This window comes from Aptenodytes patagonicus, chromosome 1, assembly GCF_965638725.1.
Source record: "Aptenodytes patagonicus chromosome 1, bAptPat1.pri.cur, whole genome shotgun sequence".
In the NCBI taxonomy this organism is placed as follows: domain Eukaryota; kingdom Metazoa; phylum Chordata; class Aves; order Sphenisciformes; family Spheniscidae; genus Aptenodytes; species Aptenodytes patagonicus.
Genome location: NC_134949.1, coordinates 178,518,862 through 178,546,682, shown reverse-complemented (window position 1 = coordinate 178,546,682; position 27,821 = coordinate 178,518,862). Strand labels below are relative to the sequence as shown.

The 27,821-nt window shown below is 41.2% G+C and overlaps 1 protein-coding gene across 2 annotated transcripts in view; it reads left to right on the top strand.

Annotated features, from left to right (window-relative positions):
• The window catches only part of NDFIP2 (Nedd4 family interacting protein 2), a 52,657-nt gene extending 44,071 nt beyond the window's left edge, over positions 1–8,586 (top strand). For both annotated transcript variants that reach the window (XM_076362317.1, XM_076362308.1), the window contains 3 exons: positions 632–698; positions 4,454–4,559; positions 6,436–8,586. In XM_076362317.1, the coding sequence (XP_076218432.1) occupies positions 632–698; positions 4,454–4,557 (171 nt within the window). In that variant the 3' untranslated portion in view covers positions 4,558–4,559; positions 6,436–8,586. The remainder of the gene's footprint in view (positions 1–631; positions 699–4,453; positions 4,560–6,435) is intronic.
• The last annotated feature ends 19,235 nt before the right edge of the window (positions 8,587–27,821 follow it).

Below are 27,821 nucleotides of genomic sequence, written 5' to 3'. Positions count from 1 at the left end.
TCACTAACAGGAACAGTTGAAATGCCACTTCAAGGTTCATTTAGCTGCGTTCAGCTCACTGCTGGGAACTGAATGCTGGTTTGAAAATGAAAAGACTTTAATGAGTTGGGGGTCTTTATGGGGCTGGTATTCTTGGCAGCGATTAACAGTAGGGGGTATACAGAAGGTCAAAAGCTCTTCTTTTGAGGGGTCAGCAGAACATCCCTGTCTGATAAGATTAAACTAATGTGGCTTTTGGTGTTAATATCTAAAGCAGCAGGCTGCTGTAATGTGTTTGGGATGGCAGGCATTGGGGGGGGGGGAGGAAAATTGACAAGTGGTGATTCATTATAATAGAAAATGTCAGATGATTTTGGCAAGTAATAGAAGTTTGGTTAGGTTTTTTTTTTTACACACACACATATTTTTTTTTTTTTAGAGGTTTTAAAATAACTTTGCCACAGACCAACTGATACTGGAAGTGTTATTTGTATATTAAACTGCTGCACAAATACCAGTTTTGCTTTTTAGTTGAATATATTACTTTTATTTAAATTTGCTTTTTCCTCTGTGTTTTCTGTATTTGCATAGTGCGTTAAATGTGTCTTAGTCATCTGTCTTACTGCAGCTAAGCCTCGTGTATGAATTTCAGTTTTCAGATTACTTTACTGGATATTTCAATGGACAGTACTGGCTTTGGTGGATATTTCTTGTACTTGGTAAGTGGCAATTGAAAACATTTCTGTTTTGATGTGGAAGTACTTAAAGATGAATCATGTCATTGTAAGTAAGAGTTCTGTAACATGTTTAGTTATGTGTTTTTCTTTAGCTGCTGGTAGTTTCGTGTGTTGTTTTTATTTCCATAGTATTCACGAGGTTATTGGTTACCATAGTGGTGTTATTGTGTGAACTGCGGACTATTCAAATAACCTTCAGCTCAAAAAATTTTGTCCTACATATGTAATTATGTACATACCTGAGACTTGTAACTTGTGCTTTTTAAGCTGCTTCTACTGATCTAGGGGTGCAGAACTGTGTAATGAAACTTCGGCTTTATGTGGAGAACATATTGAAAAGTGAGTGATACCGAGTACTTACACGTATAAACCTGTATGTCAAGTACTAAATTTTAAGAAGTGTGACTGATCCTAGGAAGGTGGAGTCTGCTGTCTTGTACATAGGTCACGAAATGTCCTTTCCTAGTCCTTTGAAATGCATACTGCATCAGTAGTTTCTCAGTCGGACAAGAGAGTGGCTTCATGCTTTCTGATCACAGTGCTCCCATGATGTCAGCTTTCTCTTAAGAGGTCTGTCTGCCCATGTTCGAAGTCTTAGACGCATCAAATTCTGCTCTTCTGTCTGTTTTTATTTAGGATATACCAAACCCCAACCACTATACCTTTTTTCCTACTGTGGATTTTGTAATTTGAATATGGAATCTGGAATGATTTTCTTTTACAGAAGTGGATGCTACTATCCGTTTTATTTTCTAGCTCTGGAAGCATAGTAAACTGTTCCTGGTTCAGTAGGTGGCACTCTTCCCTTTAAGTCAATTGACTCAAATGGCTAACAGCAAATGTTAGGATGAAATGTTGAGGAAATTAAAAAAAAAACCCACAAAACCTGGCCCCCCCCGCGTCGCCGCCGCCGCCCCCCCCCCCCCCCCCGCCCCGAACTAACACTGAGATCCTGTTTGTGACTCGCTATTTATCTCACAAGAAATGCCAGAAACCTTAAACGATGTTACCTAAAACTTTCTCTATCTGCCTTTTAGTAAAGTTCGAGGGCATTCATCAGAGTTCTTAATACCCCGCTTGCTCTACTGTTATGCACTTGGTTGCTTGAGATACATAGAAACTGCAGATGTTTAACGCATCACAGCACCAGTCCCTTGGACGCTTTCATATTCTGCTTGAGGTGATTGCATTTAAGTAGCAAGTGAAATGACTTTACAGGTACAAACATCTCCAGATAAACCTTTAACTAAAACAAACCCTTGTGGTGCCTGAAATTGGGGTTTGATGTTGTTTTCACTTGGATGAAAATAGCGTGTTCTTCCCCTACCACTTTCCCCCACTGTGTCTATGGAAAAAGCTGTGCATTTGTAGTTCCTCTTTTTCCTAGTCTTTTGCAGCACTTGTTCAGAAGTTAGCTCACTTAGATTTAGGAAAGCCTTATCTTCAGCCTTAACTGTTCGAAGGTTGTTTTGTTTTTTTTTTTCTTTAACTCAACAAAGTTTATAATACGCCTTGGAATAAAAGGCACTGTGAGGCATGCAGTATGCATCCAGCAGTCAGCGTTCCCTTGTCTTACGAATGTTTTGCATGAAATACGCCAGCAGTGTTTTTAAACTGATAAAGTGGATATACTGAGATTGCTAGAACACCATAGAAGGATTTAACCCAACAGAGCTACTTAGCAGGACATGGAGGAGTATTATCAAGTCATGGGAGCTCTGCCAACCAGATCTGTGTTTCATTGTTTCGGACAACTTTCCCGTTAGAGCACGCGAAGTAGCATATCCTGCATCTCTTCAGAAGTGAATGAACTGAGTTGCATTCTTTTTTTTGCGTAGTCCTTTGACATACTTGAGCCCACCTGTTGCCATCTTCTCCCCTCTTCTGGTGTTCACCTGTTTCTGCTCCTTTCCCTTTCAATGTCTGGAAAAAACTGTTCACGCTTCACAGAAAAGTGAAGTGGTTTACTTCCGAGGAGCGGTTGTGTACAGTGAACAAATTTGAGAGAGACAATTCTAATTTTTAAATTTGAATGTTAGCCAGTGTTTCTTTTTGAAGAACACAATGCCAAGTGTTGGGTTTTTTTCTTCCCTGAACAGAGAAATATAAAATATGGGTTGAACTTGGACTGGTTTTCCAACATGTGTAATGCAGAAAGTATGCTTTCAGGCACCTGAAGAGCTGCCTGCCCACCTTTTGCTGTTTCAGCTGCTTTTCAGTTGAACGTGGGACTATCTCTGGTAATGTCTGGGTAACAGCTTTTGTAGTAGACTTTTGATCCAGATCTTAGTGCTTTCTTCTCTGTGCAGAATTCACCTTAATTACAGAAATGTGTCTGGCTTAGGTCAAAGTTCCAGTGGTTAGCAGAGCATTCTCTGTGTTTGGGGTTTTTTTTGTGTGTGTCCTAATGAGGCTTTGGTTTTAAAAAAGCAAAAAGAAAGTAAATAAAATAAGAATTTACAAGTAAAAAGAACTTAGAGAAGAAATGAGCATAGGAAAAAAAAAAAATCAGTCTCAACCTGGAGAGCAGGAAGAAAAAGTGCGTCACATAGCAAAATATCAATGTAACCATAGAGATTGTTTATTAGGACGTAAGATGATGAAAAGGATGAAATCCTTTGCTAAACTTGTTAAGCTTCAGTTTAGTTTTTCGTTTGAACCTTTGGAATCTTAATGTATATATGTGTATATATACACATAAGCATATATCTTCAAGGTACCTGTGTGTTCATTAAATGAGGAGAATTGCTCTCTAGGCTCGTGTTTCTCTCCACTGGACATGGAATTCAGATTTCGACACCCACCACCCACCCACACACCCTCCGCAAGTCTTTGGGCAGATTGGTTTATCTGTGTTGGATTCTCTCTGATCCAACTGATGAATGAACTAATCTGTTGAAGTTTACTTAATGGAGGAAAATGGACCAAAGAACTGTGTCCACTCTGCAATGATGTGTTTTTCTGGGTTGGTTTGTTCAGATGTCCAGTGAATCTCTGAATTGATAAAATGATGTTGACAACATCATGTTAGTGATTTCCATTGTTGCAACTGTAACTTCTGTGTGACTATTCTGTATCTCTTGTTCCTCTTATCAGAACTGAAATATTCTTTCAAATGCAGTTAAATATTTTAAAATAATTTGAAATGTGGAGTTGACGGGGGAAAAAAGTAATCATAACACATGTTGAGTAATTTTCTTTGAATCGACTGTTGGTCTTCCTCCTCTTGGACAGGTGCATTTTCCTGCATGGTTAAATCTCAAGCCATAATCTACTCTAATTTATTATTGGCTTGTTGCTAGAGCAATCTGTACTGTCTGTCTTTTTTTTTTTTTCCCTCTTTTCATTTTCAGTACGTTTATCTTGTACGTTTTGTGGTTCAGATAGTCATCTAACACAGTAGGAACTTTTTTTAAGAATTCTACTTGAAAAGAATGTGCAGCATGTATTCTTGTCTTTCCCCCCCTTCTTTTTAAGTTCTCTCATGCAGTCTTTTTAGCAGATGATACTTGAACCCAGAATGAGTGTAAAATTTCTGAAAAGCCTTCCATAAGGCTATATCCTAATATCACAAGATAAAAGCAGAAGACGTGCTTGTTGAATTTGTGAATTATGCATAAAGACCTCGCTTTACTTACTATAATCTAGATTTTTAAAAAATATTTTAATAAGAATAATGTGGGATAGCGTGTACGTAGGTTGATATACTTCATTTTGTGCATTTTCTACACTTTCAGGACTCCTCCTGTTCTTTCGAGGCTTTGTTAATTATCTTAAAGTCAGAAATATGTCTGAAAGCATGGCAGCTGCTCACAGAACAAGATTTTTTTTCTTGTACTGAAGGTAAGCAACTTTTAGTGATAAGATTATCTCTCCCAGGAAAACTGAGGAGAATGAAATACTTACATTAAAAATAAATAATCAAACTTCTGTCACAAAACAGAAGTTGCATGATTTTTTTAACATCTGTCATTAATGTTGTATATATTCTACATGGACTTGGAAATATCTGAAGTCTCTTGAAGTCATGAAATTTGAAAGTAAATAATGCATCCTTGTTGCCTCCAGTCCTCCCTGGAACTACTGTTCAGTAACAGAAACGAAGAGGAACCTGTTGTTTTCCTAAGCAAGTAGCAGTATCTGCTGCCTGTCAGGATACTGTCCTTTGTGTTAGAAAACTGGCTTTAGTAGTCAACCTGTTGTCAGCAAGTTAGGAAGCACTAATCTGCCTGCATATTAAATCTGATTTGACATGGGTCTGAACATGCAAACAATAGATGAGTATTGTCTTTCTTTACATGACTGGATTAAGACGGTCATGTACAAGTATGATTATTGTGTATGCAACAATGTGCTTTGTATGTCCTTCAGGTAGCTGACTAATCAGTGTGGCACACATCCACTCTTTTGTTGTTGTTGTTCTTCATACTTTTTATCCGTTAGGTGGATCTATTGGACTTCGCTATGGAACTTAAACCAGGAGTCTCTGTTTGTGTTCAACTTTTTTCACTTAAACTGCATGACAAGATAAATTTAAGCCTAGCATTTTCACTACTCTGCAGTTTACTTAAAATGCTTAAATACTGTATTTTGACTTAACTGAGAAGCTATGTCTATGTTTGCTGTAATAAAGCACGTTTTCATAACTTTTCTCCAAGATTGGTCACAGGATCAATATGAAGTAACCAGCAACACATTATTGAAGCCTGAAAAAAACTGAGACAGTATTTGCCTAAAAAAACACGGTTCCTTTTATATAAGACAGTGATATACATGTAAAAACAGCTAATGATAAGTATCTGTGCTATACTGTATAGTCCTTGATCATGGAAGAAATCTGTTAAAATAACTCTTAACATAATATTTCTTTGTAATGTGCCATTTTGTCAAAATTATGTGGTAAGTTAAAGTTAAATAACTAAGGTGTATGTTGCCTTTTAGTAACCAACCTAAATTGGCATCTACATGGCAGCGTTTCCTTTTTACAATAGTTACATATCACTCCTTTTCTTAGTAGTGTGGTAACCTCTTCAGAACACCAAAATTTGTAGAGACGAGACTGAAAATATCTGTTAGCTTTCAGTGCAATAAAGTTCAAAAATACTATTTCAAAAATAATCGTTAGGACTAATTGGTATTTGAAAACTGTAGTTTGAAGAGAATAATGAGTGTAGGATAATGTGGTCTGGGATTCTTTGCTCTCCTGCAGTTAAAATTCTGCTTTGGGACAAAACACTATTTAATTCAGCATTAACTGAAATTAATGAGTTGTCCTGTCTGAGTTCAGTGGCTTTGAATTTTTCCTTTACCTGTAAGCATGACTGAGATGTATGGGCTGATAAGGTCTGTGGAGTGTTTAGAGAGCTGGACACATAAATTTTTTTTTTTTTTGAAGCATTTTCAGTATTGAAACAAGAAGTTCAAATTAACTGCTATCACACTTAACTACCCTTGTTCTTGCACAGACAGGTAACTTCCTCTACAGCGACTATTAGTTTTAATAAATAACAAGTATTACCTCTACAGTTACAAAATATTCTCAGGTGTTCTTTTGAAATGATAACACAATAACTGTAAGTTTTCGCATTTTTCTTCCATCCTGACGTGGGGGGGTAAAAAGGCTGTTTTGTTGCTGCTTCTAGGTTTAACATCAGTTAGCAACGCTACTTCTAGTGAATCACTGCGATGCACTGAAGTACAACTCTTTCTTTATCTCCAGACTGCATCGAACAGACATTCCTTTCCTATACCAGAGTGAAACTTCCAGATGATCTGTAACCCTCCAAGTTGATAGGATAGAAGACTACTAAAACCAGAAGACAAATTAGTGAAGATAACGGCTTCAAAAACAAATGACAGGATGGTTTATAATCGAATACCAGTTCTGGTCATTCTAGTAAATATTTATAATTGCTGCCTTTTGTTCTAGCACATTTGCATATGTGCTTATTAAAAAGATAGTATTGAACTAAGAACAAACTATCTGTTAGTATAGATTAGGTACAGTCAGACTCAGTTAATCTGTGCTTGTTGTATCTGAAAGATTTAAGTGGTAACTTGTTTCACAGTGTGTATGTACCACTGACTTGTTGGTCTGAACTTTGAGTGCAATGAAATGCATTCAATGATTCAGATTAACCAGTTCAGACAGTTTTTTATATAATTTAGATTCATCTAATGATTGTGTAGAACACTTTTAAGTTTACTAAACCCCAAAGTTCCTTGTTGTCACGAACTTGTATTCGCCAATATTTTATCAAATTCAAACCAATATACTGGTTTGTTTAAAACCGATACTCCACTTTGAGTCCCCTGTAAATAACTCTGCGTAAATGACTGTTTGAATTGCTTCTTAGGAAATATGTCAAAATATATTTTGTAACAGCATATTCTCTAAATTTTGTTTAATCTTAGAGCTACCTACATATTTCTTGTTAATTGGCTATTAAGGGTATAGTTACTATTAGATGTAATTTTGGAGGTAAAGGCATTGAATTGTTTGTCTCATCCTAACTTTCCTCACATGAATTATTATTATTATTATTAGCTGGTTTGGGCTTGAGCCTGAAAGTCGTTATTCATATGCATGATCCCATTAGAAGACAGAGTTTGTTCATGTTAGCAGGGATGGACAGCCTTACATCTTTAGTCCTTGGTTATGCAGCTGGATCCTCGTAGGTGCACCTTTGTTCCTGAAACAGAGTATCGCAAATGTATTCCCTGGGTTATAACACTGGCTCTGTTTAAGAAGTCTTGAGTTCAGTGTAAATACAACAACAACCCTGAGGGCTTCTCAAAAATTCATATAGCTATCTTACAGTGCTTGTTTAGAATAAATACTTTGCCATTTCCTAAGAATAAACTAATTTAAATGTAAGGTAATTTGGAAATAATCTATGAAGGGGGTAAAAAAAAAAAAAAAAAAATCTTACTTTCAAAGCTCTGAAAGTAGAAAATGTGTGTTGCACCTCTCCCAGTATTCCTTTAAGATATACCATTACTTTCTTACAAATATCATCTCTTTAAGGGGTACTGTCTACAGTTCATGCATGTGTGGTTTCCTTTAAAGATTGTGAAATTTATGCTTCTCCTTAAGTAGGAGAATAGATCTCTCAGTCCTTTGTACAACTGGAATCTCAGTTGCAAAAATACATTGGTTGTTGGTTGCACCTTTGAGGAAAAAAAATACAAATACTTTCCTCCAGTTTTTCTTTTTATATTAGAATTCTGCCTTTTTATTACTAACATTAAAACCAGTGAGGTTTATGTTGTTTTAAGCTAGTGCTGTATTCAGTTTTGTATCTATAATGAATGTTTAAAATATACATATGTAAACTGGTCACATTATTCATTTTCTTAATCTTTCAGAGATACTGAAAGTGACTAAAACTTTAGGGGCACCTCCACTGCCCAGCTTTTTATGGAAAGAATAAAAATTAAGTATTATGTTCAATATCCGATTGGGATTTCCTTCTAAACTTATCTGTTTGTTTCTGTGTTCTTTTGCGTTCATTGTCCATATGAAAAAGAAGCGGATAATAAAACATGGCTTTGTTTTGCTAATTATGACTTACGCTTTTTGGGTTTTTTGTACTTCGCATTGGAAAATGCACACTGCAATATTTGTGTCAACATGGAATTACAGAGAAGTTTCTTGGCAAAATAGGTACTAACCAATCCTCTCTACACTTCCCGTTCTCATCTCATGTTTTATGGCAACAACCTGTAAGGACATTTCTTTTAATGAGTTAATATAACTGTGCAAAGCATGCAATATTGATTCATTTTCTGTGTTTACCAATATCAGCTAGTACTATTTTCCAACTATATCAATTTTCCCAAATAAAGTACAAGTCTTCTGATTGAATTATTTCCGTTTGCTCCACTGTATTTTACAGAAAGCTTCATACAGATACTTGGTTTTGTTGTGGTTTGGTTTTTTTTTTCTGGACTAGCCTGGAAAAATTCTCATTTGGACAGAAAGAATATGTAGGGTTAAAAGTGTACACATGTTATCTAATCCTCTATAGTCGATGCAGCAGTTTGGTAGCCTGAAATCTCATCAGCAGGAGGAAGGGAATTGGGACGCTGTTTTCAAAGACTCTGCAATCTATTCCAGATGTGTCAAATGCTGCATATTTTCCTTGCTATTTCCTGTGAGCTTGGTTAGGAGCAGCTGGCTCTGTGGTTTAGAGACACCTGGCCAGCTTTGCTTTGTGTCCTAGTCGGGGCGGGGGGGAAGCTCCAGTATTGCAGTGAAGTTGACTGTAAACAGATTTTGTATGAATGCAAAAAAGGCTTTGAAGTTTGGGGCAAAAACAGCTGGGGGAGGGGAGGTGGGGAGAGAAAATTCCATTTTATTCGAGCAACTGGCATGAATGTAATTTCTTTAGTTTTGTCATCTACTTTTATTGATGTGGACACCACAGGAAGATGGGCATCTCGAATATGATTCCAGTAGCCTGCGATTCTATTAATGCATTTCAGAAGTGATCCATCACTCACACTTCCAGTCCTCTTATGGAGAGGAGGTTGTCTCCAGGCTTTCACTTTGCTGCCCCACCTCGAGCATGGACGCTGTCCTCATCCTGCAACACCTTCTAACCTGGTTTCAACACCCTACTCTTTCTGGGTCCGCCTCCCTCCCTTTGAACGATGACAACAGGTGAGGAAAAGTGGTCTTATTAACGTGCTATCCTAACATCAGAAAGCTTTTAATCTCTTTTCCACTTTTTGAGAATGTTTTCCCATAACACTCTGCATTAGTCCCTCCTGTGTGGTTGATTGCATTGTTCACTTGAACAAAAAGTTCATCTCATGAAATTACTATTGTTTCCCGGACTTTTGAAGAGAAGGTATGGAAATAGATCTCTCTCAATAAGGAAGAAAAAAAAAAATTCTAATCCTGCTAAAACATGATTAGCATATGTGCAAGCTACCGAGAAGCAGTGGAGTCCAGTGTATTGTTTGTCCTATGTATGTTGTTCTTTTCCACCATCCCAGGATCCTTATCTTTTTTCCTTTATACTTCCAAGGGTACTTTTACCATCTGTATTTTCTCTACTTAGCATATCCTTTCCACTTCCATGCCCCTTCTCCTTTCTCTGTGCACTTGTTACGTGCCCTGCAAGGACAGGCAGAAGGCTGCCCTACTGCCTGTTGGCTGTAGTTAATAAATAACCCACCCAGCAATTTCTAAGTTTGGTTCCCCCCCCCCCCCCCCTTAACTGCAGTGATGCTTTGTATTTTCATAGGTCCATATTTTATAGGTAAGCCATCTTTTTAAAATCAATGATTTTCAGACAACTGAAAACGCTTGAATATATGACTGCGCCATCCACCCGTTGTAAGTATTGCATATGCAAGTGGAATTAAAACAGTGGCAGAATTTGTTTTAGGCATATTTTCCTTTAGCTCCTAAAGTGTCTGCATGATCAAGTTTAAACATTTTTTCTCATATGTAATTGGGTTTTTCCCCCTACCCTTCCCAAATGAAAGAAAAGCCAGCTTTCCTGAATTTTTGTCTATGGTATATTTTCTACATAAGGAAACTTGCATGCGGTGAGGCTTAAGTATTGCAAACAGCATCAGCTCTCCAGCTATTGTTCATATTTTTTTTTTGTGTGAAACAGAAAGGTGTATATATTCAAAAAAGTTTAAAATGTTTTGGTTCTTTTATATTGGGGCATGGTTACAGTTACCCGCATGTTTTTACATCTGTTCTTGTAGTCTTCACTCTTAATTTTTCTTGTGGTCAAAGAAACACTGTGTTTGTGGGGGTATCCTTAGTGTAATACGAGAAGTTGTTCATTGATTCTTCATTATACATGGCTGCACAGATGCCCATCCCTCTTAATTTTCTAGGTTGGTGTAGTCCCATGACTTCCAAATGCCCAGTTTCACATGGAACAGGCTGCTGCTGCTATAAATTGTTTATTAGTAAAATAACTATAAAGCAAGCTTCACTTGCATGTGTGCATTAATTGAGTCTTGTCGTTTAATATAATTGCAGCAGCACTGCTGGTCTGTCCACTTGTGCTGCTGTACATAGCTGATGAGAGCTCGCTCCTGCAGTCTGAAGTCTTAGGTGTGTTTTTTCCATTAGTAGTGACAGGGTGGTTGAGCGAAGTCTGCAGGTCTTACTGTGGAAGCGTTACTGGAATAAAGCCAGTGCTAATTGTTCCGTAATTGGTAGCATGAGCACCTGCGGGACCATTGCTTAGCTGGTCTGCTCTTCTCGGAGTTTCTAACTGACTTCTAATTAATGAATTAATTTGACAGTGTCTCTTGCATCTTTCATAGAAAGTCTTCATACGGATTTTCGTCTTAAGGGATGGCGAGTTGTTTTTGATGGGTCAAATTTACCTCTTATCTCTCAGAACAAGGAACTTCTGAAGACAGCCCTATCAGTTCACTTCTCTGTATACACAGAACAATGGAAATCATTTCTGCAGATTAAATTGATAAGCCAAATACTCCTATTTCTACCTGAAATGTGAATCAGATCCCACTTAAAAGCTGCTACTTTGAGGATAGTCTGACACCATGGCTAAGCAAAACTGAGAATTTCTGTTGTAAATAATTATCGGCAGTCAGTTGTAGTGTTACTCTACTTTGGATTCTCAAGTGCTGCTATTTTTTCCCCAAGGAGTCAAAGTTTTGGGTTTTTTCTTTGTAGGGAACTCACAACACTTATTCCAGTTCTGCTGGTGTTCGTCATAACATGGTCATATGTTAAATGCGAGAAGCACTGACAGCATAATCCTGTGGTTAAAAAAATTTAAGTGTATGCATTCAGGAGACTTAAATGTTTCCGAATTCTGACTGAAAGCTGACATGACGTGTTGGACTCGGCAGGTTACATACGGCTTGGCTCCGGTCTCTGCCCGATTCCTCCTTCATAAGGATGGCAAGTGCTGCTACGCAGTGTGCTCTGGGTACGTCACAGGTTCAAGCTGAGGTTGCTGCGTATTAAGCAGAGATTCGCTGTGAAGGGAGCAAGAGAAACAAGGGGAGGAGGAGTGCTTGGATCTTTAGCTCTGGGTTTGCAACAGCTGATGTAGCAGGTGTTTCTGGCAAGATGATGGGAGCACATCTGAGTGCACTCCTCACCCCCTTCCTCCCCGGTTGACCAGCCACTTTGTGTACCTGCGTAATCTGTGAAAACGGCCCTTAGGTTTTCTTTCCTTCCTGCAGACAACTGGAATAGCAAACTCTCCTCCACTTGGACAGAGAGAAGGAGATCCCAGCTGGCTGTCCGCGAAGGCGCTTGGCCAGCAGTTGTTAGCCTAGCTGGCCCCATGGGAAATGCCTCTGGCTCTTTCCCTGCCTTGCCATCAGGAATGCAATCTGCAGCCCTGTTTTTGATTATACAATCTGCATGGCATATGCAGCCTTCTCAACTCTTGCGACACTGAGGTTTACTTTAACGAAGAAATCAGTGTTGTCAACTTTATATTTTGTCACAAATCTCGTGATGCTGGGCAGCTTTCTTACTGTTTCACTTAGTGGTAGCTACACGAGGTTCAGTTTAGGGTGGAAAAAGGTATGTTCCCTCCCAGCATGTGTTTTAAAATCTCTTAGATGGGTGTGATGCGTTCATGAACGCTTGATCCTGATCTTGTGTGGACCTCTCTATAACTACCCGGTACAAAGGGATCACTGAGATTTGTGACTGGCTTCTTAGGAATTACCATTTTACTCATGAAATTTGCACTTTTTAAGAGAAACTGCTGTTACTAGTTATGTTATCTATTCAGTTACAGCGACAGCTGTAGGAGGAACATAGCGCAGAACACTGATAGCTCTTACTAATACCGTCTAATGTAATACATTATTTCAGTGAATGAAAAATTTCAAGTACTGTGTTAAGTTTTTCATGTTGGAGTGGGTTTTTTACTTGCTTCTAACTTTGATTTTTACATTTAACTTGTATGAAGTTTTTTTTCCTTTGGGGGATGTAGACAGCTAAAGGGTGAATGTTGCAGTTCTCAAAGGCTGAGTCACTTAATTTGGTTGTTCTTAGAGGGTTGTGCTTCTTTGAACTGTGAATGTGAAAATTACTTAGGGAGGTTTCAAGAGCAATGAGTTACCAAGAATTTAAGAATCAAATTGATCAAGGCGGCATACCCAAGAAATAAAAGGAAAAAAAAAAATTCAATCTCTCAGCTTTTTGATTTTCATTGTAGCCTGTCATGCAAAACTAACTTTAGTTCTGCAAGGTCTTGCCTTGCAAATCATCAGTGTTAATAAAAACTCAGCAGAAGAAAGTGTTCTATCAATTATGCTCTTATAACTGAATTTGTATTTAGAGTCTTCCCACAGTTAACGTACATATAATCCATTATATAAAAATTTCCTACAGAGAAAATTCATGATTTTGTAAGACAAGGAAGATATCTGTCCTATGGTAAGAACTAACTTAAAATTTTGTGCACTTGCCATTTTCTGAGAAATGTAGAGTGGTGGTTCCCTCCCCACCCCCCCCACCCCCCCCAAGCAGACTCTTCAACGGGATGTTGTGAAGCAAATATAGTTCTTAAGACTGGGTATATAGGGTAACCCTGACATGTATGTGTGATGCAAGATACATAATTCTTGCCTTCCTCAATTCTCTTGAAGATGCATAATGCAAGAAGATCCTTCAGCTTTGTTGACTTTGTAGTATAAAAATGAATAGTTTTAGAATATGGGAAGATACATTGTTCTTCATTTGCTTTTTGCTTTCAAAAATCAAGTAACTTAGAAGTAATTCCTAAGTTTGCAGTCAGTAAATGTTATTACAAAGCATTTTTTGTATGTTTGTTGTTATTTCCCTGCTGCTATTGTAAAGCCTTTCTCAGGATGATAGTTGGGCTATAGAAGTACTATACATAGAATTTGATCTCTGTCTGTGGTCCATACCTATAAAGTGACCTACTGTATTTTCTGTATATACAGTATACATTTCTTCTGCAAAGATATCATGAGAAAAGATGGGGGTGTGGGTTTCTTTTTAAAAAAAAAAAAAATAAATCTAGTGAGGTTTGCTTTTGGTTTGCTTTGGAAGTTTCAGCAGACCATTTAATACTTCTGCAGCTCAGCCCTAAACTGTAAATTGCAGTGACAATGGTGGCTTTTGCATCTTTATTTCCTTGGGTTTTTTCTGTTCTGGTTTTTGAGGCCTGTGTTAACGTTTGTGCAGTGCTTAGCACAGTCCCGCTCCCCATCTTTTTCAGAGCTTCTAATTATACAGCATCTGCGTTACAAAAGTGATTAAACAGCTAGTGTGTGTGATTTAATCCAGATTTGGGGCTTGTGAAATGCATAAAACGCAATCCAGTAGTATTTGTGCTCCTAATTAGTACAGAATTGTTTTGCCCTTCGAATGAGAAATACCATAGGGCTAACTCCCAGCTATCCAGAGGCAGCTTATCTGCGTGATGAATCAGTGAATGCCACAGGCTGACACCTGCACTGGTCTTGTTTGGCTGCCAGCTCTGCGCTCATCAGTTTAGTCACAGCAACTATACTGCTATGAGCCTTGGTCTAGGTCTGAGTTTGGAAGTGCTATCACAGCTGCCCTATGTCCCAGATCCTGAGCTGGTAAGTCCTTTGCAACTGAGCTAGCTGCATGCAGAGCTGTCTTCGGTTTCCTAGGCTGTCTCTCTAGTATCTGGACTGCTGGGAAATACCGTGCAGAAATTTCTATGTGGAGCCAACTTGGGTCTGACATGGCTGGTTGCAACTCAGGTAAAACAAATTTGGTCAGGCTCAAGCTTATGCCTTTTGGGCCACTCTGAGCATCAGCACTCTTCAGCACATCTTGAATATCCATATTAACAAGACCTTTTTTCGTGATAGTGAGAAATGAGTATCAGGCTGATGTACTCAACATTTAAGTTCCTTTATGAACCTGGTTTTACATGTATTGCTCAAGTATACAACAGGTTGAAGCTGAGTACCTGCTCTCAGGATCACTTCTATGTTTAGAGTAAAGGAAAATCTCCTTCCCCGAGTATCCCAACTCCTATCTGAGTGCTATAGCTAGGTTAGTGTTGGGTAGCCTCTTACCTGCTTTCCTTTGGACCAATAGTTTCCACACTCACCGCAGAATCAGTCATTTGGGTTGGATGGGACCACAGGAGGTAATCTGGTGCAAACTCCTGTTCAAAGCAGGGCCAGTGCTGAATTCAGGCCATATTGCTTAAGACTTTGTCAGCTGCGTCTTGAAAACCCCAGAGCGCAGCGATTTCCCCATGCTCCCTGGGTGACTTGTCCCAGTGCTTCATTATCCTCATTTGTCACCATCTCTGACCAGGTTTCGATGAGGGATGTGCTCAGTGGCTCCTTCTGCAGCAGCCCAGAGCTCTGAGCTCCCTCCTGGCAGGCAAGTCCTGGTATGAGGAGGGATGTAACCCGGGTCTCTGGGTAACTGAGCAGCCCTGCAAACTGCTCAGCTGTCAAGTGATGAAGGGGAGAAAGCATTTTGAGAGAGTGTGTCTAATCTCTAATGAATTGCCCACATTTCCAACACTGAAAAGGGATGGTGGGTCTTCCACTATTTCCTGCCAGCTTGTTCAAGTATCTTAGGGCTCAGAGCACTGGGTGCTACCAATTCAATTAATCATTCCTAAAATTGTCACTTCCACAAGGACTCTTCTTCCACTCATGGCAACTGGGTATTCTCCTGTGACTCCTATTTCAGACTAACTGTAGGTTTAAGTATCTGGATCACTTGCAGCAGGACTCACGTCATCTAATTTCAGTTGCCTAAAAGTTCAGTCATCTAGTCTAAGCTAGTCACCAAGGATTATGCTGTAGTCAGATTGAGATGCGTCTGCAAATTATGCTGTTTTCCACCCAACACTGTATGTCCAAAATGGAGCCAACTGAATTGGTGTTGAAAAGTATTTGGACTGCAAACTGCACCTTTCAGTACCTTTTAAAAAGTGTGCCCTGCAGGTTCTTAAGAAAACAATAGCTTTTGGTCACACTGGAGCTTGCTGAAGAGTTCCTCGTTTATAGGAAAATTGCTTTTCTTTCTTTGAAATTCAGTTGAGCAATTTGCCCCAGCTTCCAGTGTTCCTGCCCTTTGGGCACATCTGTCCTGTGGCTGAGGATACCACAACTTCCAGTGTTGCCAGTCCCCCGAGTCCCCCCAGGATCCTGCCTTGTATTTGGCAGTAGACTTCAGTCTGTGGTGTTTCGAATGGAATGGTCTGGGCTTTGTGAAATCCTGTTTTCCTACAGACTTTGTTTCACAAGCAAATAAATATCAGCTGTTCGCTCCATTCTGATCCAAGAACTGAGGGGGACACAATGAAGCAAGTATGCAGAGTCGAATTTTTTTCACAAAACATGCCATTGAACTGTGGGACTCCTTTCCCTAGTATTTTGGTATATTGTTGTGATTAAAGCGGCTAAGTTCTTTACAAAGACCAGATAAACAAATTTCTATGGCCAGACTCCATTTTGGTATGGCTTTTGGAGGCTGTATGTTTTCATGATAGAGCTGGCAAGGTGTGTTGAGTGCCACGCAGGGGGTGGCTAGTCAAAATTTGTCATATTCCCAGATCACTTACCTAGTTTATGAACAGTATTTGTAGCTGCTATTTTGGGATTAATTGCTACTGTAGCAATTTTGAGATTTCAAGAGGTCACCCAAGTGCTCCGAGACCTACAGCCACGTTTGATCCTTGAATCCTCACCCCACAAAAGCAAGAGCTCTACCAGTTCTCAGTCTTACTTAGCAGCTTGGCATGAAGAATAACAAACCCTGCTGCCGGGGTGCTGCTCAGCGGCTAGACAACACTTTCTAGATAGGGCTTAGGGACTTGTGCTGTCATGAATTACACCAATTTTCAGAAACAGCCTGGGAGTCTTAGTACACTGCTAAATGTCAGCTGCAGAAAGGTATCCTTGGCCCCCAGGCCAGTGGTGCAAGAGTGGTTTACATCCACGCTACTGCGACCCAGCAGACCTGCACCAGGCTGGCTGCATCCACACTGCATGCGTCCACACCACGTGGCCTTGGCTGTTGTTGGATCCTAAGACAGAAGCATTGTTTTGCATTTATGTTTTAGTTCAAAGCACCTGAAATGTGGCCTATATTGCAGCTTTTCAGACTGGTGCTTTTCTAGTGTGAAGCAGACGATCCGCAATATCTTAGAGTGCTCAAGGGTTCAAAGGCTGCTGAGATAGTGTTTGGAGGACTGAGACAGTAGCAGAGGAAAGAGAGTCAAGCCTGGTGCAGTCTTAACCATGTGCCTTTTGGGAGCCTCCTCTGGAATAATTTCTTGCCAGAACCGCGTCCAAGTTCAGTCATGGGGAGAGAGCTTAGCTAGAGCAGTCCAAAATAGCACCAGAGAATGACCTAACAGCTAAGCAGTGCAGAAGATCGGGGCTCCGGTGCTTGCATTCAATCCCTGACCCCTTCATTAAGCAACGTGGGCATAACCTTAAAACCTATTTTCATGATGCCACAAATTTACTTAGCGGCAAGCTCAATCAGATCAAACCCTGGAAGAAGCCTCTATACTGTTCAAGAAGTTGTGCAGATTCCCTCTGTCAGCTCCGGGAAACTGATTCAGTTGCTCCAAACTAAGCAGGATTTTCTTGTGAATTGGAAGGTTAAGCCTGAACGTTTTAGTCTGTTATATGAAATGAGAATTGATCCAAAACATAGTGCAATAAGATGAAGGACTCAAGGAGCATTTAATTGTGGCCACTGGGGAACAGGAGGGTCTACCACCACTTCAAAGCTCAAACCTGCCCTCGCCACCACTATACAAGTTAAAATGCTGTGACTGTGTGATTTCCAGGCAGGTAGCAGAAGGTGCACATAAATATGTAATTTTCATCCTGTGAGATGTAGGAGTGCCTCCCCACTCCTGACTCTGTTCCATGTCCCATCTTCTGCCAGGCTGGTTTCCGTACAAAGGAAGGGAGTTGCAGCGAGCTCTGAAAATTTCCCCGGGTCCAAACAACTATGAAAGGAAGGTGTGTTACCTAATGCACTCGCCCTGCCCAGCCAGAGAGACCACGTTTCGGATAGCTTCACAAGCTGTAAGGCCTCAAATCCTGCCAACGTTAGCACATAATCTCTGCTTTGTGTTTGTAAGTGGTCCCCTTGCTTTCGAAGAGAGGGCGAGTTAAGAAGAGAGGCCTCTTTTGTAGGACTGGGTTTTAGTCTGATTTTTTTAAAATCTCAATTAGGGTTTTTGGTTAAAAAGAAAATGCAGCAAACGTGACTTGTTTAATATTGTAGTCAAGTTTTCCTCTTCTGGGTTTCTGTAAAGAGGTACAGAAGGGATTGCAGAGCTGTTGACATAAGGGTAAGTGGTAACCGGCTGCTCTCTGAGGGGCTGGATGGGTATCTGGAAGGTAATGCTTCACCTGGGCTTCATGTTCCGGCCCAGTGGCTGTGCCCACCCAGAAGGCTCATTAAAAACCTTTTTTTTTTTTTTTTTTTTTCCCCTTTACCATTGTTCTACTGAGAGGAGGCTTCCTGAATTCAGCTATATAAACTTTTAATGAGTGACCTATTTGTGAGACTCCTTTCCACATTGGCAAATAGCGTGGAGGTGGAGGGAGCTCCTCATGCTTTCTGCGCTGCGGCCGCCTTCTCCTCCCCATCCCCTCTTGATGCGACCCAAGCGAGGCAGAGAGAGCTTGACCTGAACTCGCCAGCCGTGAAATACAGCGGCTGGACATGGCATTTCTGCACCTTGCTGTGTCAACACCAAAAAAAATAGGCACCTTGTGGTGAAACTGGTGGCATGCACCATCTGCCCTGACCGGTGAGAGACTTCTCAGGCCTAAAGTAAACAGCTATTGCTAAATGCTGAGGCCCACACTATTGTTGACATAGTGATAAAATAGCGTTTGCAGCCTACGGCACTCTTTCTTTCACTGCTTTTGAAAAGTGTAATGCATCTGAGCACTAGAAAAGCAATGGGTTTGGATCCAGTGTGTCATGCTTTACAAGGAGAGATCCCAGTGTCTGTCTGGATGGAGCATAACAGCGCTCACTCCTGCTTCCTCCTCCTCCGCCTGGTGCTCTGAGCATTGGGTTTTTTCTCCAAACATAGGAACCTCTAGATTAATTGCTCCATACAAATAAAAGATACTTACTTGACATAATACTTACTGCATGTTGGTATTCTTTAGGCTTAATGAGAGATCATCTAAGGCACCTGAAGGTGCACAAATCCCTGGGACCTGATGAGATGCATCCGTGGGTCCTGAGGAAACTGGTGGATGAAGTTGCTAAACCACTATCATCTGTCATATTTGAAAAGTCATGGTAGACTGGTGAAGTTCCCACTGACTGGGAAAGGGGAAACATAAACTCCATTTTTAAAAAGGGAAAAAGGAAGACCTGGGGAGCTACAGGCCAGTCAGTCTCACCTCTGTGGCCGGCAAGATCATGGAGCAGATTCTCCTGGAAACTATGCTAAGGCACATGGAAAATAAGGAGGTGATTGGTGACAGTCAACATGGCTTCACTAAGGGCAAATTGTGCCTGACAAATTTGGTAGCCTTCTGTGACGGGGTTACAGCGTTGGTGGATAAGGGAAGAACATGCGACATCGTCTACCTGGACTCGTGCAAAGCATTTGACACTGTCCCGCATGACATCCTTGTTTCTAAATTGGAGAGACATGGATGGACCACTCAGTGGATAAGGAATTGGCTGGGTGGTCGTACTCAAAGGGTTGCAGTCAACGTCTCTATGTCCAAGTGGAGACCAGTGACGAGTGGCATTCCTCAGGTATTGGGACCGGCACTGTTTAACATCTTTGTTGGCAACACAGACAGTGGGATTGAGTGGACCCTCAGCAAGTTTGCTGACAACACCAAGCTGTGTGGTGCGGTTGGCATGCTGGAGGGAAGGGATGCCATCCAGAGGGACCTGGACAGGCTTGAGAGGTGGGCCCGTGTGAACCTCATGAAGTTCAACAAGGCCAAGTGCAAGGTCCTGCACATGGGTCAAGGCAATCCCAAGCACAAATACAGGCTGGGCAGAGAATGGCTTGAGAACAGCGCTGAGGAGAAGGAGTTGGGGGTGTTGGTTGATGAGAAGCTCAACATGTCCTGGCAATGTGCGCTTGCAGCCCAGAAAACCAACTGTATCCTGGGCTGCATCAAAAGAAGTGTGACAAGCAGGTCGAGGGAGGTGATTCTCCTTCTCTCCTCCACTCTCGTGACACCCCACCTGGAGTACTGCATTCAGCTCTGGGATCCCCAACATAAGAAGGACATGGACCTGTTATAGCGGGTCCAGAGGAGGGCCACGAAGATGATCAGAGGGCTGGAGCACCTCTCCTATGAAGACAGGCTGAGAGAGTTGGGGTTGTTCAGCCTGGAGAAGAGAACGCTCCGAGGAGACCTTATAGCAGCCTTCCAGTACCTGAAGGGGGCCTACAAGAAAGCTGGAGAGGGACTTTTTACAAGGGCGTGTAGTGATAGGACAAGGGGTAACGGGTTTAGACAGAAAGAGGGTAGATTTAGATTAGATAAAAGGAAGAAATTCTTCACTATGAGGGTCGTGAGGCACTGGAACAGGTTGCCCAGAGAAGCTGTGGATGCCCCATCATTGGAAGTGTTCAAGGCCAGGTTGGATGGGGCTTTGAACAACCTGGTCTAGTGGAAGGTGTCCTTGACCATGGCAGGGGGGTTGGAACTAGATGATCTTTAAGGTCCCTTCCAACCCAAACCATTCTATGACTCTATGATTCTAATGTATTCCTGAAAAGGGGGGATTAAGAACTAGAACTGGGGGCAGGGAAAGCTCTAAACCTGGGTTAAACTAATTAACAGAAGTGATTGAAAAAGGTAAAGTTAAGATGTAATGTTACACATTCTTTGAAACCCAGATGGCTTCATACTATGCAAGATAATATAGCAAAAGAAGTTTCTAATGAATAATCCAGTTCATCATATGATATTCCAGTAAGTACTGAAAAACAGAATTATTGCTCAAGGTCATACAGTCAGATTTTTTTATGAAAATATTCCTGAGTTAACTTCTATGGACAACTCTGGTCAGAATTTGTCCCACAGACAGTTAGCTAAGAGGTTTTTAAAGAAAATGTCACCAGTAAACTTTAATTACTTACCTTTTGCTTTAACAGAAAGGAATTCATAGACTGTACTGATGACAGCTTAGTCCTCCATCTCTGACAGACTTGAAAGACATTTGTACTGCTACAGTGAAGATGAAATGTATACATTACATATGTTGTAAAGAGACAGGATACATAAAGAGGAGAATAAACAAGCATCAATTAACATCTGGTTTTACCTGAGGCAGATGTGGGTTTCATATCTCAGACTTTTGTTCCATTTTAGAGTTCACATACAGGCTTTGTGAGAGACCAGATGCACGTGTTGATTGCAAGCAGAGTCCATCTTTCATGTCTACGGTACCTAAAAATGCATAGTTTAATGCTGTATGCAGGGAGAAGGGCAAAAACATCCATGTTTGTCTGGAAGTTGTACTCTGAAAGTGAAAGAAAAACGCCCATGTGAGATCCGCAGCAACGCTTCCTGTTCCAGTGGTTTTCCAGTGAGCTGCCCTGTCGGTAGGCCCATTTGCAACTCTGTAAAAAACTGTCATGACAATTTGCTTCCCAATATTGCACCTGCTATTTCTCTACGGTAACTAATAAAAGGTACAAGAGTGATAACCATTTGAACAAGTGACCTCAAAATGCCAAACTTTGGTTGCATCAGTTCAAGGTTTGTGTCATTTCTTTAGCCTGAAACTTGAGTTCAAACATTGGTTAGTTCAGTGTGTTGGAAAGAGCCTGACGGTTTATTTGTGTGCATCTCAAAACCGCTGCATAGTTTGGCATGGGAAGGGAATAGCAGCGAACTGGCGGGTCAGGAGTGAGGTCAGCTGGCAAAATGGCGAGGAAGCTTGCGCAATACCTGCCGGCCGTCGGTTTGGCTCTTAGCTGATGCTAACGTCCCTTGCTGTCAGGAGCTCTGAAGTCACCCACAAATCAAACAACGTTAAAGAAACACCCGGTGCATTGTAGGCATTTGTATAACACTGTAAACATGAATCAATTTTATTAATGGCATGTGCTTTATCAATAGAAATGGGAATCCAGATTTGGGGGAAAGGAGATTGATGGGAGATGGGATTTTTTTGGAGGTGGGGGGAAGAGGAGTCTCTTCTGCGCAGTGAGATTCATTCCTCTGGATGGTCCCCACCAGGTGTTTTGGTGAAGGCCTGTGGAGGAATGTGCAGTAATAAAAAATGGAGATTCAGTGAACAAACTGGGAGGCAAGGATAGATTTATGTCCTTGGCAGCTCAGGCCAGTCTCCATATGTTGTTAACATTAGATGGCGAGAGAAATTAACTGTATCATATGCTATTGCACAGCCTGTATTTTGAGCCTCTTCTGTTTAAAAACAGCTTAAAACAAATGGAAAAGATAAAATGAGACTTTTCTTCAAGTGAGAACAGATGGCAAAGTTTTCAGGCTCTGGAAGGCAGAGGGACACTTCTCCATGGCCAGGAGGAGGTGGGATGAGGAGCTCTCCTCAGGGCACCGCGTCACCTCCTTCTGCAGCAGGAATGTCTAAATTCTCCAACAACGTGCTTTTTGTCGCAATAACTTACCTTTTGTAGCCAGCCACCCTCCCTTTGCTTTACTATGGTTCGAAGCCGGAAATATTACGGGCATAAATTTCCTTGATAGACATGGTCATTACTCCTGATGACACTTGGTTCATTAAGCTGCATTTTCCAGTTCCTTCTTCAGCAAGACTTGGGGCCTGTAATGTGGTACCATGGAGCGTCTTGGTCTTATTCCTTTCTTATATATCAGGAAATGTGGGAGTTTATTATTGATTTTTGTGGCATCTAAGTTGCTCTCAGGCGGTCTATCTGCCCAGCCGGCACCTCCGTCTCTTCCTGGGCTGCGGTGCTGGCAAGCGAAGGAGCCGTACCAGACGTCGGCAGGACCCAGAGGTATCCTGCCACCGGCGTCCAGAGCCTCCAAATAAAGCAGGGAGGATGTTTTTAAAACAATTATCTCAGGAACTCTGCAGTTTGGCCCTATGTTTAATTAGTTTATTAAAGATGTGGGCTGACTTGAATTCCTTAAAAGCCTTAGTTGCAATTATTTTCTTTTAAGATGTGAGCCTTTTTAAGGCCCTGAAACAAACAAACAAACAAACTCCACTTCCCATTTTGTCCAAAAATTTTGTCACTAGAGCACCTGCCTGGGGAGGCTTCAACTCTCATTTCACCTGCAGGGGATTTTTTTAATTTGTATCCATTTGAACCATGACAATTACCCCCCCAAAACAGTGCCCCCAAGTAACAAGGTGTCTGGGGGCTATTTTCGCAATCCCTGATGATGACTTTTTCTTCCCCAATAAAAATTTATTGGGTCACTGAAATAACGACATCATTAGTGAATTATTCACTGGTTTGCTTTACCTCCCAGTAGAGTGCCCTAACTGATAGGCCTTAAAGTCATTTCCCTCTCTCTTTGTTCAATGCATATTTAAGTAATTACTTTATACAAAGGGGTGGAACAGCTCCGGGAGGAGAGTTTGGCAGAGCAGGGCTGCTTTGTCGGGGCGGATAGGATCCTCTCCTGAGAGATGGCTGCTGAGAATTTCACATCCCAGTAGGGAAAGAGAGAGGTTGAACCAGTATCTCCCAAATCCTGCATGCAGGCTGTTGAATAAAAGCACTACTGCCTTCATTTTGCAAATGATGCCAAAGCACAGCTGTTTGAACATTTTGTTTGCCCTGAAACAGATATTGGCTTGGTTTGGTTTAATGTCAATGAGGACACCTCTCTTCAAGTCCCATTTTGCTTTGGAAAAAAATGCCTTTTAATTTTTTCAGTGGTTTACTTCCAAGGCTTAAGTAAAATGAAAAAAACCCAAAGAATTTATCGACACATCTATAGCTAGCTGGGCCTTGCAGAGAAAAGGCAGAGAGGGAAATGCAGCTGCAGGTTGATCCCCGCAGGGCAAGGAGATAGCTTTTAGTTTTCCATCTGCTGCAAGATGATGAATTTCTTTGCATCTGGAAAATAGTCATGGCTATAGGATCGCAGTTCAGCTATGACCTTCTGGGTGGTTCATATCGCCGTGGAGCCTGGGGCTTTGGTTGGGTTTGTAATCACTGTTGCACCGTCTTATGCTCAGTAAACTTTTTGAAAGTTGACTGCAGCTCCAACTGCTAGAGACTTTATTTTTCAGTGTAATCTGAGATCCGAAGCATGTTTTGCAGAAGGGCTGAACTGTGGGCACTCATGAAATATACAGCAGAGGCTGCCATCGTTCATGCCTGTATTTCTAACTGCTGACAAATCTGGTAGCAACCAAATCACTTTATAGCCTCTGCAAATGAGAACAACTGAAATACCAGGTCAGCCAAGCACTGTGGTATGACTACAAATAAACTACAATGTCTGGGTGAATCTAGGGTGGATTATCTGTCTAATCAAAATTTGTAAGGTGTATTCGACAGTACAGAATCTGAATTTCTCAGCAACAAGTCATCAAATAATTCAACAATTGGCCAGGAAGTTAATTGTTTACACTAAACCAGCTTTCTTTCAAGACTTTGGGTGTGGATGAAGCATAATATTTATTTAAAGATGGAGATAAAAATTTACCATGCACACATAATCTTGTATGTACATCTCTGATGTAAATACCTTCTTATCCCTAATGCCTCTGACTGCTGTAATTATGTATTGCACTATTTATACAACCAGGAAGATACAAATTAAAAGGGAAATCCTGTACATCTTTTATATTAGAGCACACAAAAGCAACCGAAGCAGGGAATCAGAGCCTTTGTTTTCATATGGATTTTGTGTTTTTTAGCAAACAAAATGGCTTCTATGTACACGTATTTTCCTCTCACCACGTAGTTTCTAACAATTACGGTATAGGTTATGTCTACAGAAAACCAATCAGCTCTTTTCCCCCGTCTTTGCAGTAACAGTATGGTAGGGGGTTGCGGGTTTGGCTTTCTCCTCCGCCTCGTTTGACAGCAGGCACAGGCTCCGTGCTGCAGCAGCCCTGGGAGCAGTTAATGGCGAAGTGATCGCTGCCACACGGAGATGCTTAGCAGGCTGGTCCCAACACGGCGTACGTCTCCCTTACTAAGGATTTTAAACTTGTTGACTGGGAAAACCCTACTTGCCAGAACAAGATCTTTTTACACACAGTGAGAACAATCTCCTTTTGTCTCCAGGGATAAAATGATGCCAATAAAAGATAAAAACCCCATGCCAACGCAGTGATACATAACTATGTTAACTGCTTCACCACTATATTTAACTATGAGGTAAAAGCCTCTGAGAGGTGTTTTTTTTGGTCTTGCACATCCGAATAAACTGAATGTAGCAATTACATTGAAAAAAACACCAAATGTTATGTTCACAACTCCATAACTAGGCGACTATGAATAGTACCATTTTTTTTGTTTGTTCTTATGCCCTGGCTGAGCGTCTGTACAGCGGGGCAGGAGTGAAGGTTGAAGCATCTCCCATTGCCTTCCCAGCTTTGTGGGGCTGCTGTCGTGAGTGAAGAGTTCATATTTTAATTCTCTATAGCTTGGAAGAAGATGCTCTGACCCACTTCAGTTTTTCATGGGAAAGTGCCATATCTTGTGCCTCCTTTCACGATGGTTCTTCCCCTCCTACAGAAATAGTGGCTGCCTCAGTTTCCCCTCTCTAGGGCAGCCCAGCTGTCTGTGAGCAATGGCTGCTTGAGGGTACCTGTTTGGTGTAGCCGGTAATTTTCAGGGAGAAGAAGGAGACTGGTCTTATCATAGACAAGGATCGGCTAGAAAATTGTGGAAGCTGGGTCTGGTATTTCCGATTCCCCCCTCTCAGTTTAATGCCCTGACAATCAACCCATTGAGTCAGGCTCCTTCTGCCCACGACTCCTCCTTCTCCTCTGACTTGCATTCTTGGTGGCCTGTCCCCATCAGGCGAGGTAGTGGGTGCTGGCAGCAGGGCAGACCGGTGGCAAGGTACTTCTCTGCACCACGGGCTCTCTAGGTAGACTTGTAGGTGAGATGAGCCTGAAACGCCTTCTCCAGAGACATCGTCCACGTAGGGCACCAGAGGAATTCCCAGAAGGGATCCCAGATGCAGCAAGCACCTATTTTAAGAGGAAGAGCGTTTAGCCATCCCAGGCCTATTATATTTAGTAGTGTAGATAAGGCCTGCAGGACGTGAAGCAGGAGTCTGCAGAGCCCGTGTGGAAGACGGGTGTCTCTTCCCAGAGAGGAGTGTGCTCAAGACAAGGGGCTCTGGAAACTCCCGGGCTCACCAGGGAGGCGCTGGGGGACTGTAGGATCCTCAGGCTTAGGTGCTGCTGGACAGTACAGGCTTTTAGGATCCTTTGGCTACTTGGATATAGATAACCACAAGGAGAATTTGGTGGTCTGAATCTTGCTCTGTGCTTTCACCTGATTTTCCCTACACAAATTGATGATTGTGCTGACAGTTTTTAGACAAATCTGCTGCTTTTCCTTTGATCTCCCATTGCTCTTCCTGTCCTGCTCAAGCCCATTTAGTAAGTAGGCTGGAGGAGTGACAGAATTATTCATGCTCCTAGTACTGGCGTTGCCTTTGAACAGTCCTCAGATGTTTGCTGAGGAGTGCTTTACCTTGAACCGTTCCAGCCCTTCCTTCTCTTTTTATTCCTCCCTCCCCTGCTGCAGCTTCACTTCACTAAGCTCAAACAATATATCTCCTCAAGATCAGGTAGAGAAGCAGTTTATAGTATATATTGCATGTATGTATATGTACAATACACATATGCGTGCATGCATAGTGTATATGTACACACACAGAGTATGAATTTATGTATGTATGTATATTCATATATAGAGTAGGTGCAGAATAGCTCCAAATGCAGTGTAGCCTCTAGATGCTACTGCATTGCAAACAACCAACCCCTCTTTCAAAATCTCTTTTTTTAAGTTTGGATGTGTTCATTGTGGAGAGCTGGCCCCATTATGGGGCTTGCCCTTTTCCATTGATTACATGGCACCAAAATGTAGAATTGAATGCAAGTCTAGGTTCATGCTGAGAAAACCCTGCTAACCTCAGGGAGAAGGAATTAGTCGGTTTTGGAATTTTAATTTGGTCCCAACTGTATTTCAGCTTTCTTTCAAAAATCTGAAAAGCATAACAGTCAGGAAAACCATGCTACATAGTTCCATGTCATTGAGTTAAAATGTTTGTTTGGAATAAATAAATGGAAGTGCAAACCACTGCAAACAATCTGGTTGCAGATTGTTGTCAAAATTATATACACACATGTATACATTTTCATTTCCTTCCTCCCCAAGATAAATTATCCCTTAAGCCTCTCCTGTGGAACACATGTGTCTCTGGAATTTCAGGAGACTAAAATGTGTGGAAATGCAACATGTGAAATCAGAATTACATCTGGTTATGTACTTTTTGACTCCAGTATGGCTCAGTCTCTTGCTTCCTAACAATGTTTAAATTAAGCCCTCCAAGATGAAAATTGATTCTTTGTGTCTCTGAATTTGCAGCCATGAGAATTTAAGAAAAATAAAAAAAAAAAAAAAGGCAAGAAAGAGAGACTTTTTCTAGCGTAGGCTTTTCCTGTATTGCTCTACATCTTTTCTAATTGGTAAAATCGGCTGTTATGACAGAGGCAGCATCATAGATAATAAGCAGCAAGCTGTCCAACTAAGAGCTGCTTTCTCACGCCATTTCCTGCAGAGTGAGATTGTATGGATGCCTGCAAATACCTAAACTTGGGGCAGTATTTGAACATCCCTATTACCTTTCTGAGCTTTAGATCCAGCTCTTTGATTTGTTCTCTCAAGCTCCTTAAAGCTCCTTCTCTGCCAGTTTGGATGATGTGTAGGAGTCTGTGATGAATACGCTCATTATCTAATACAAAGTGGCATAAAACACTCATGCCATGACTCCGCCACACAGCTATACCCTGCTGCAATTCTCTGATTCATGCTGTACGAGATTAATAGCATTTATGTTATTCATATATCTTGGTTGACCTTGATCTGTTAGAAACTCCCTCCTTTTTATCTCTGTCCCATACTGGGGAGGTTTTGTCCCACATTA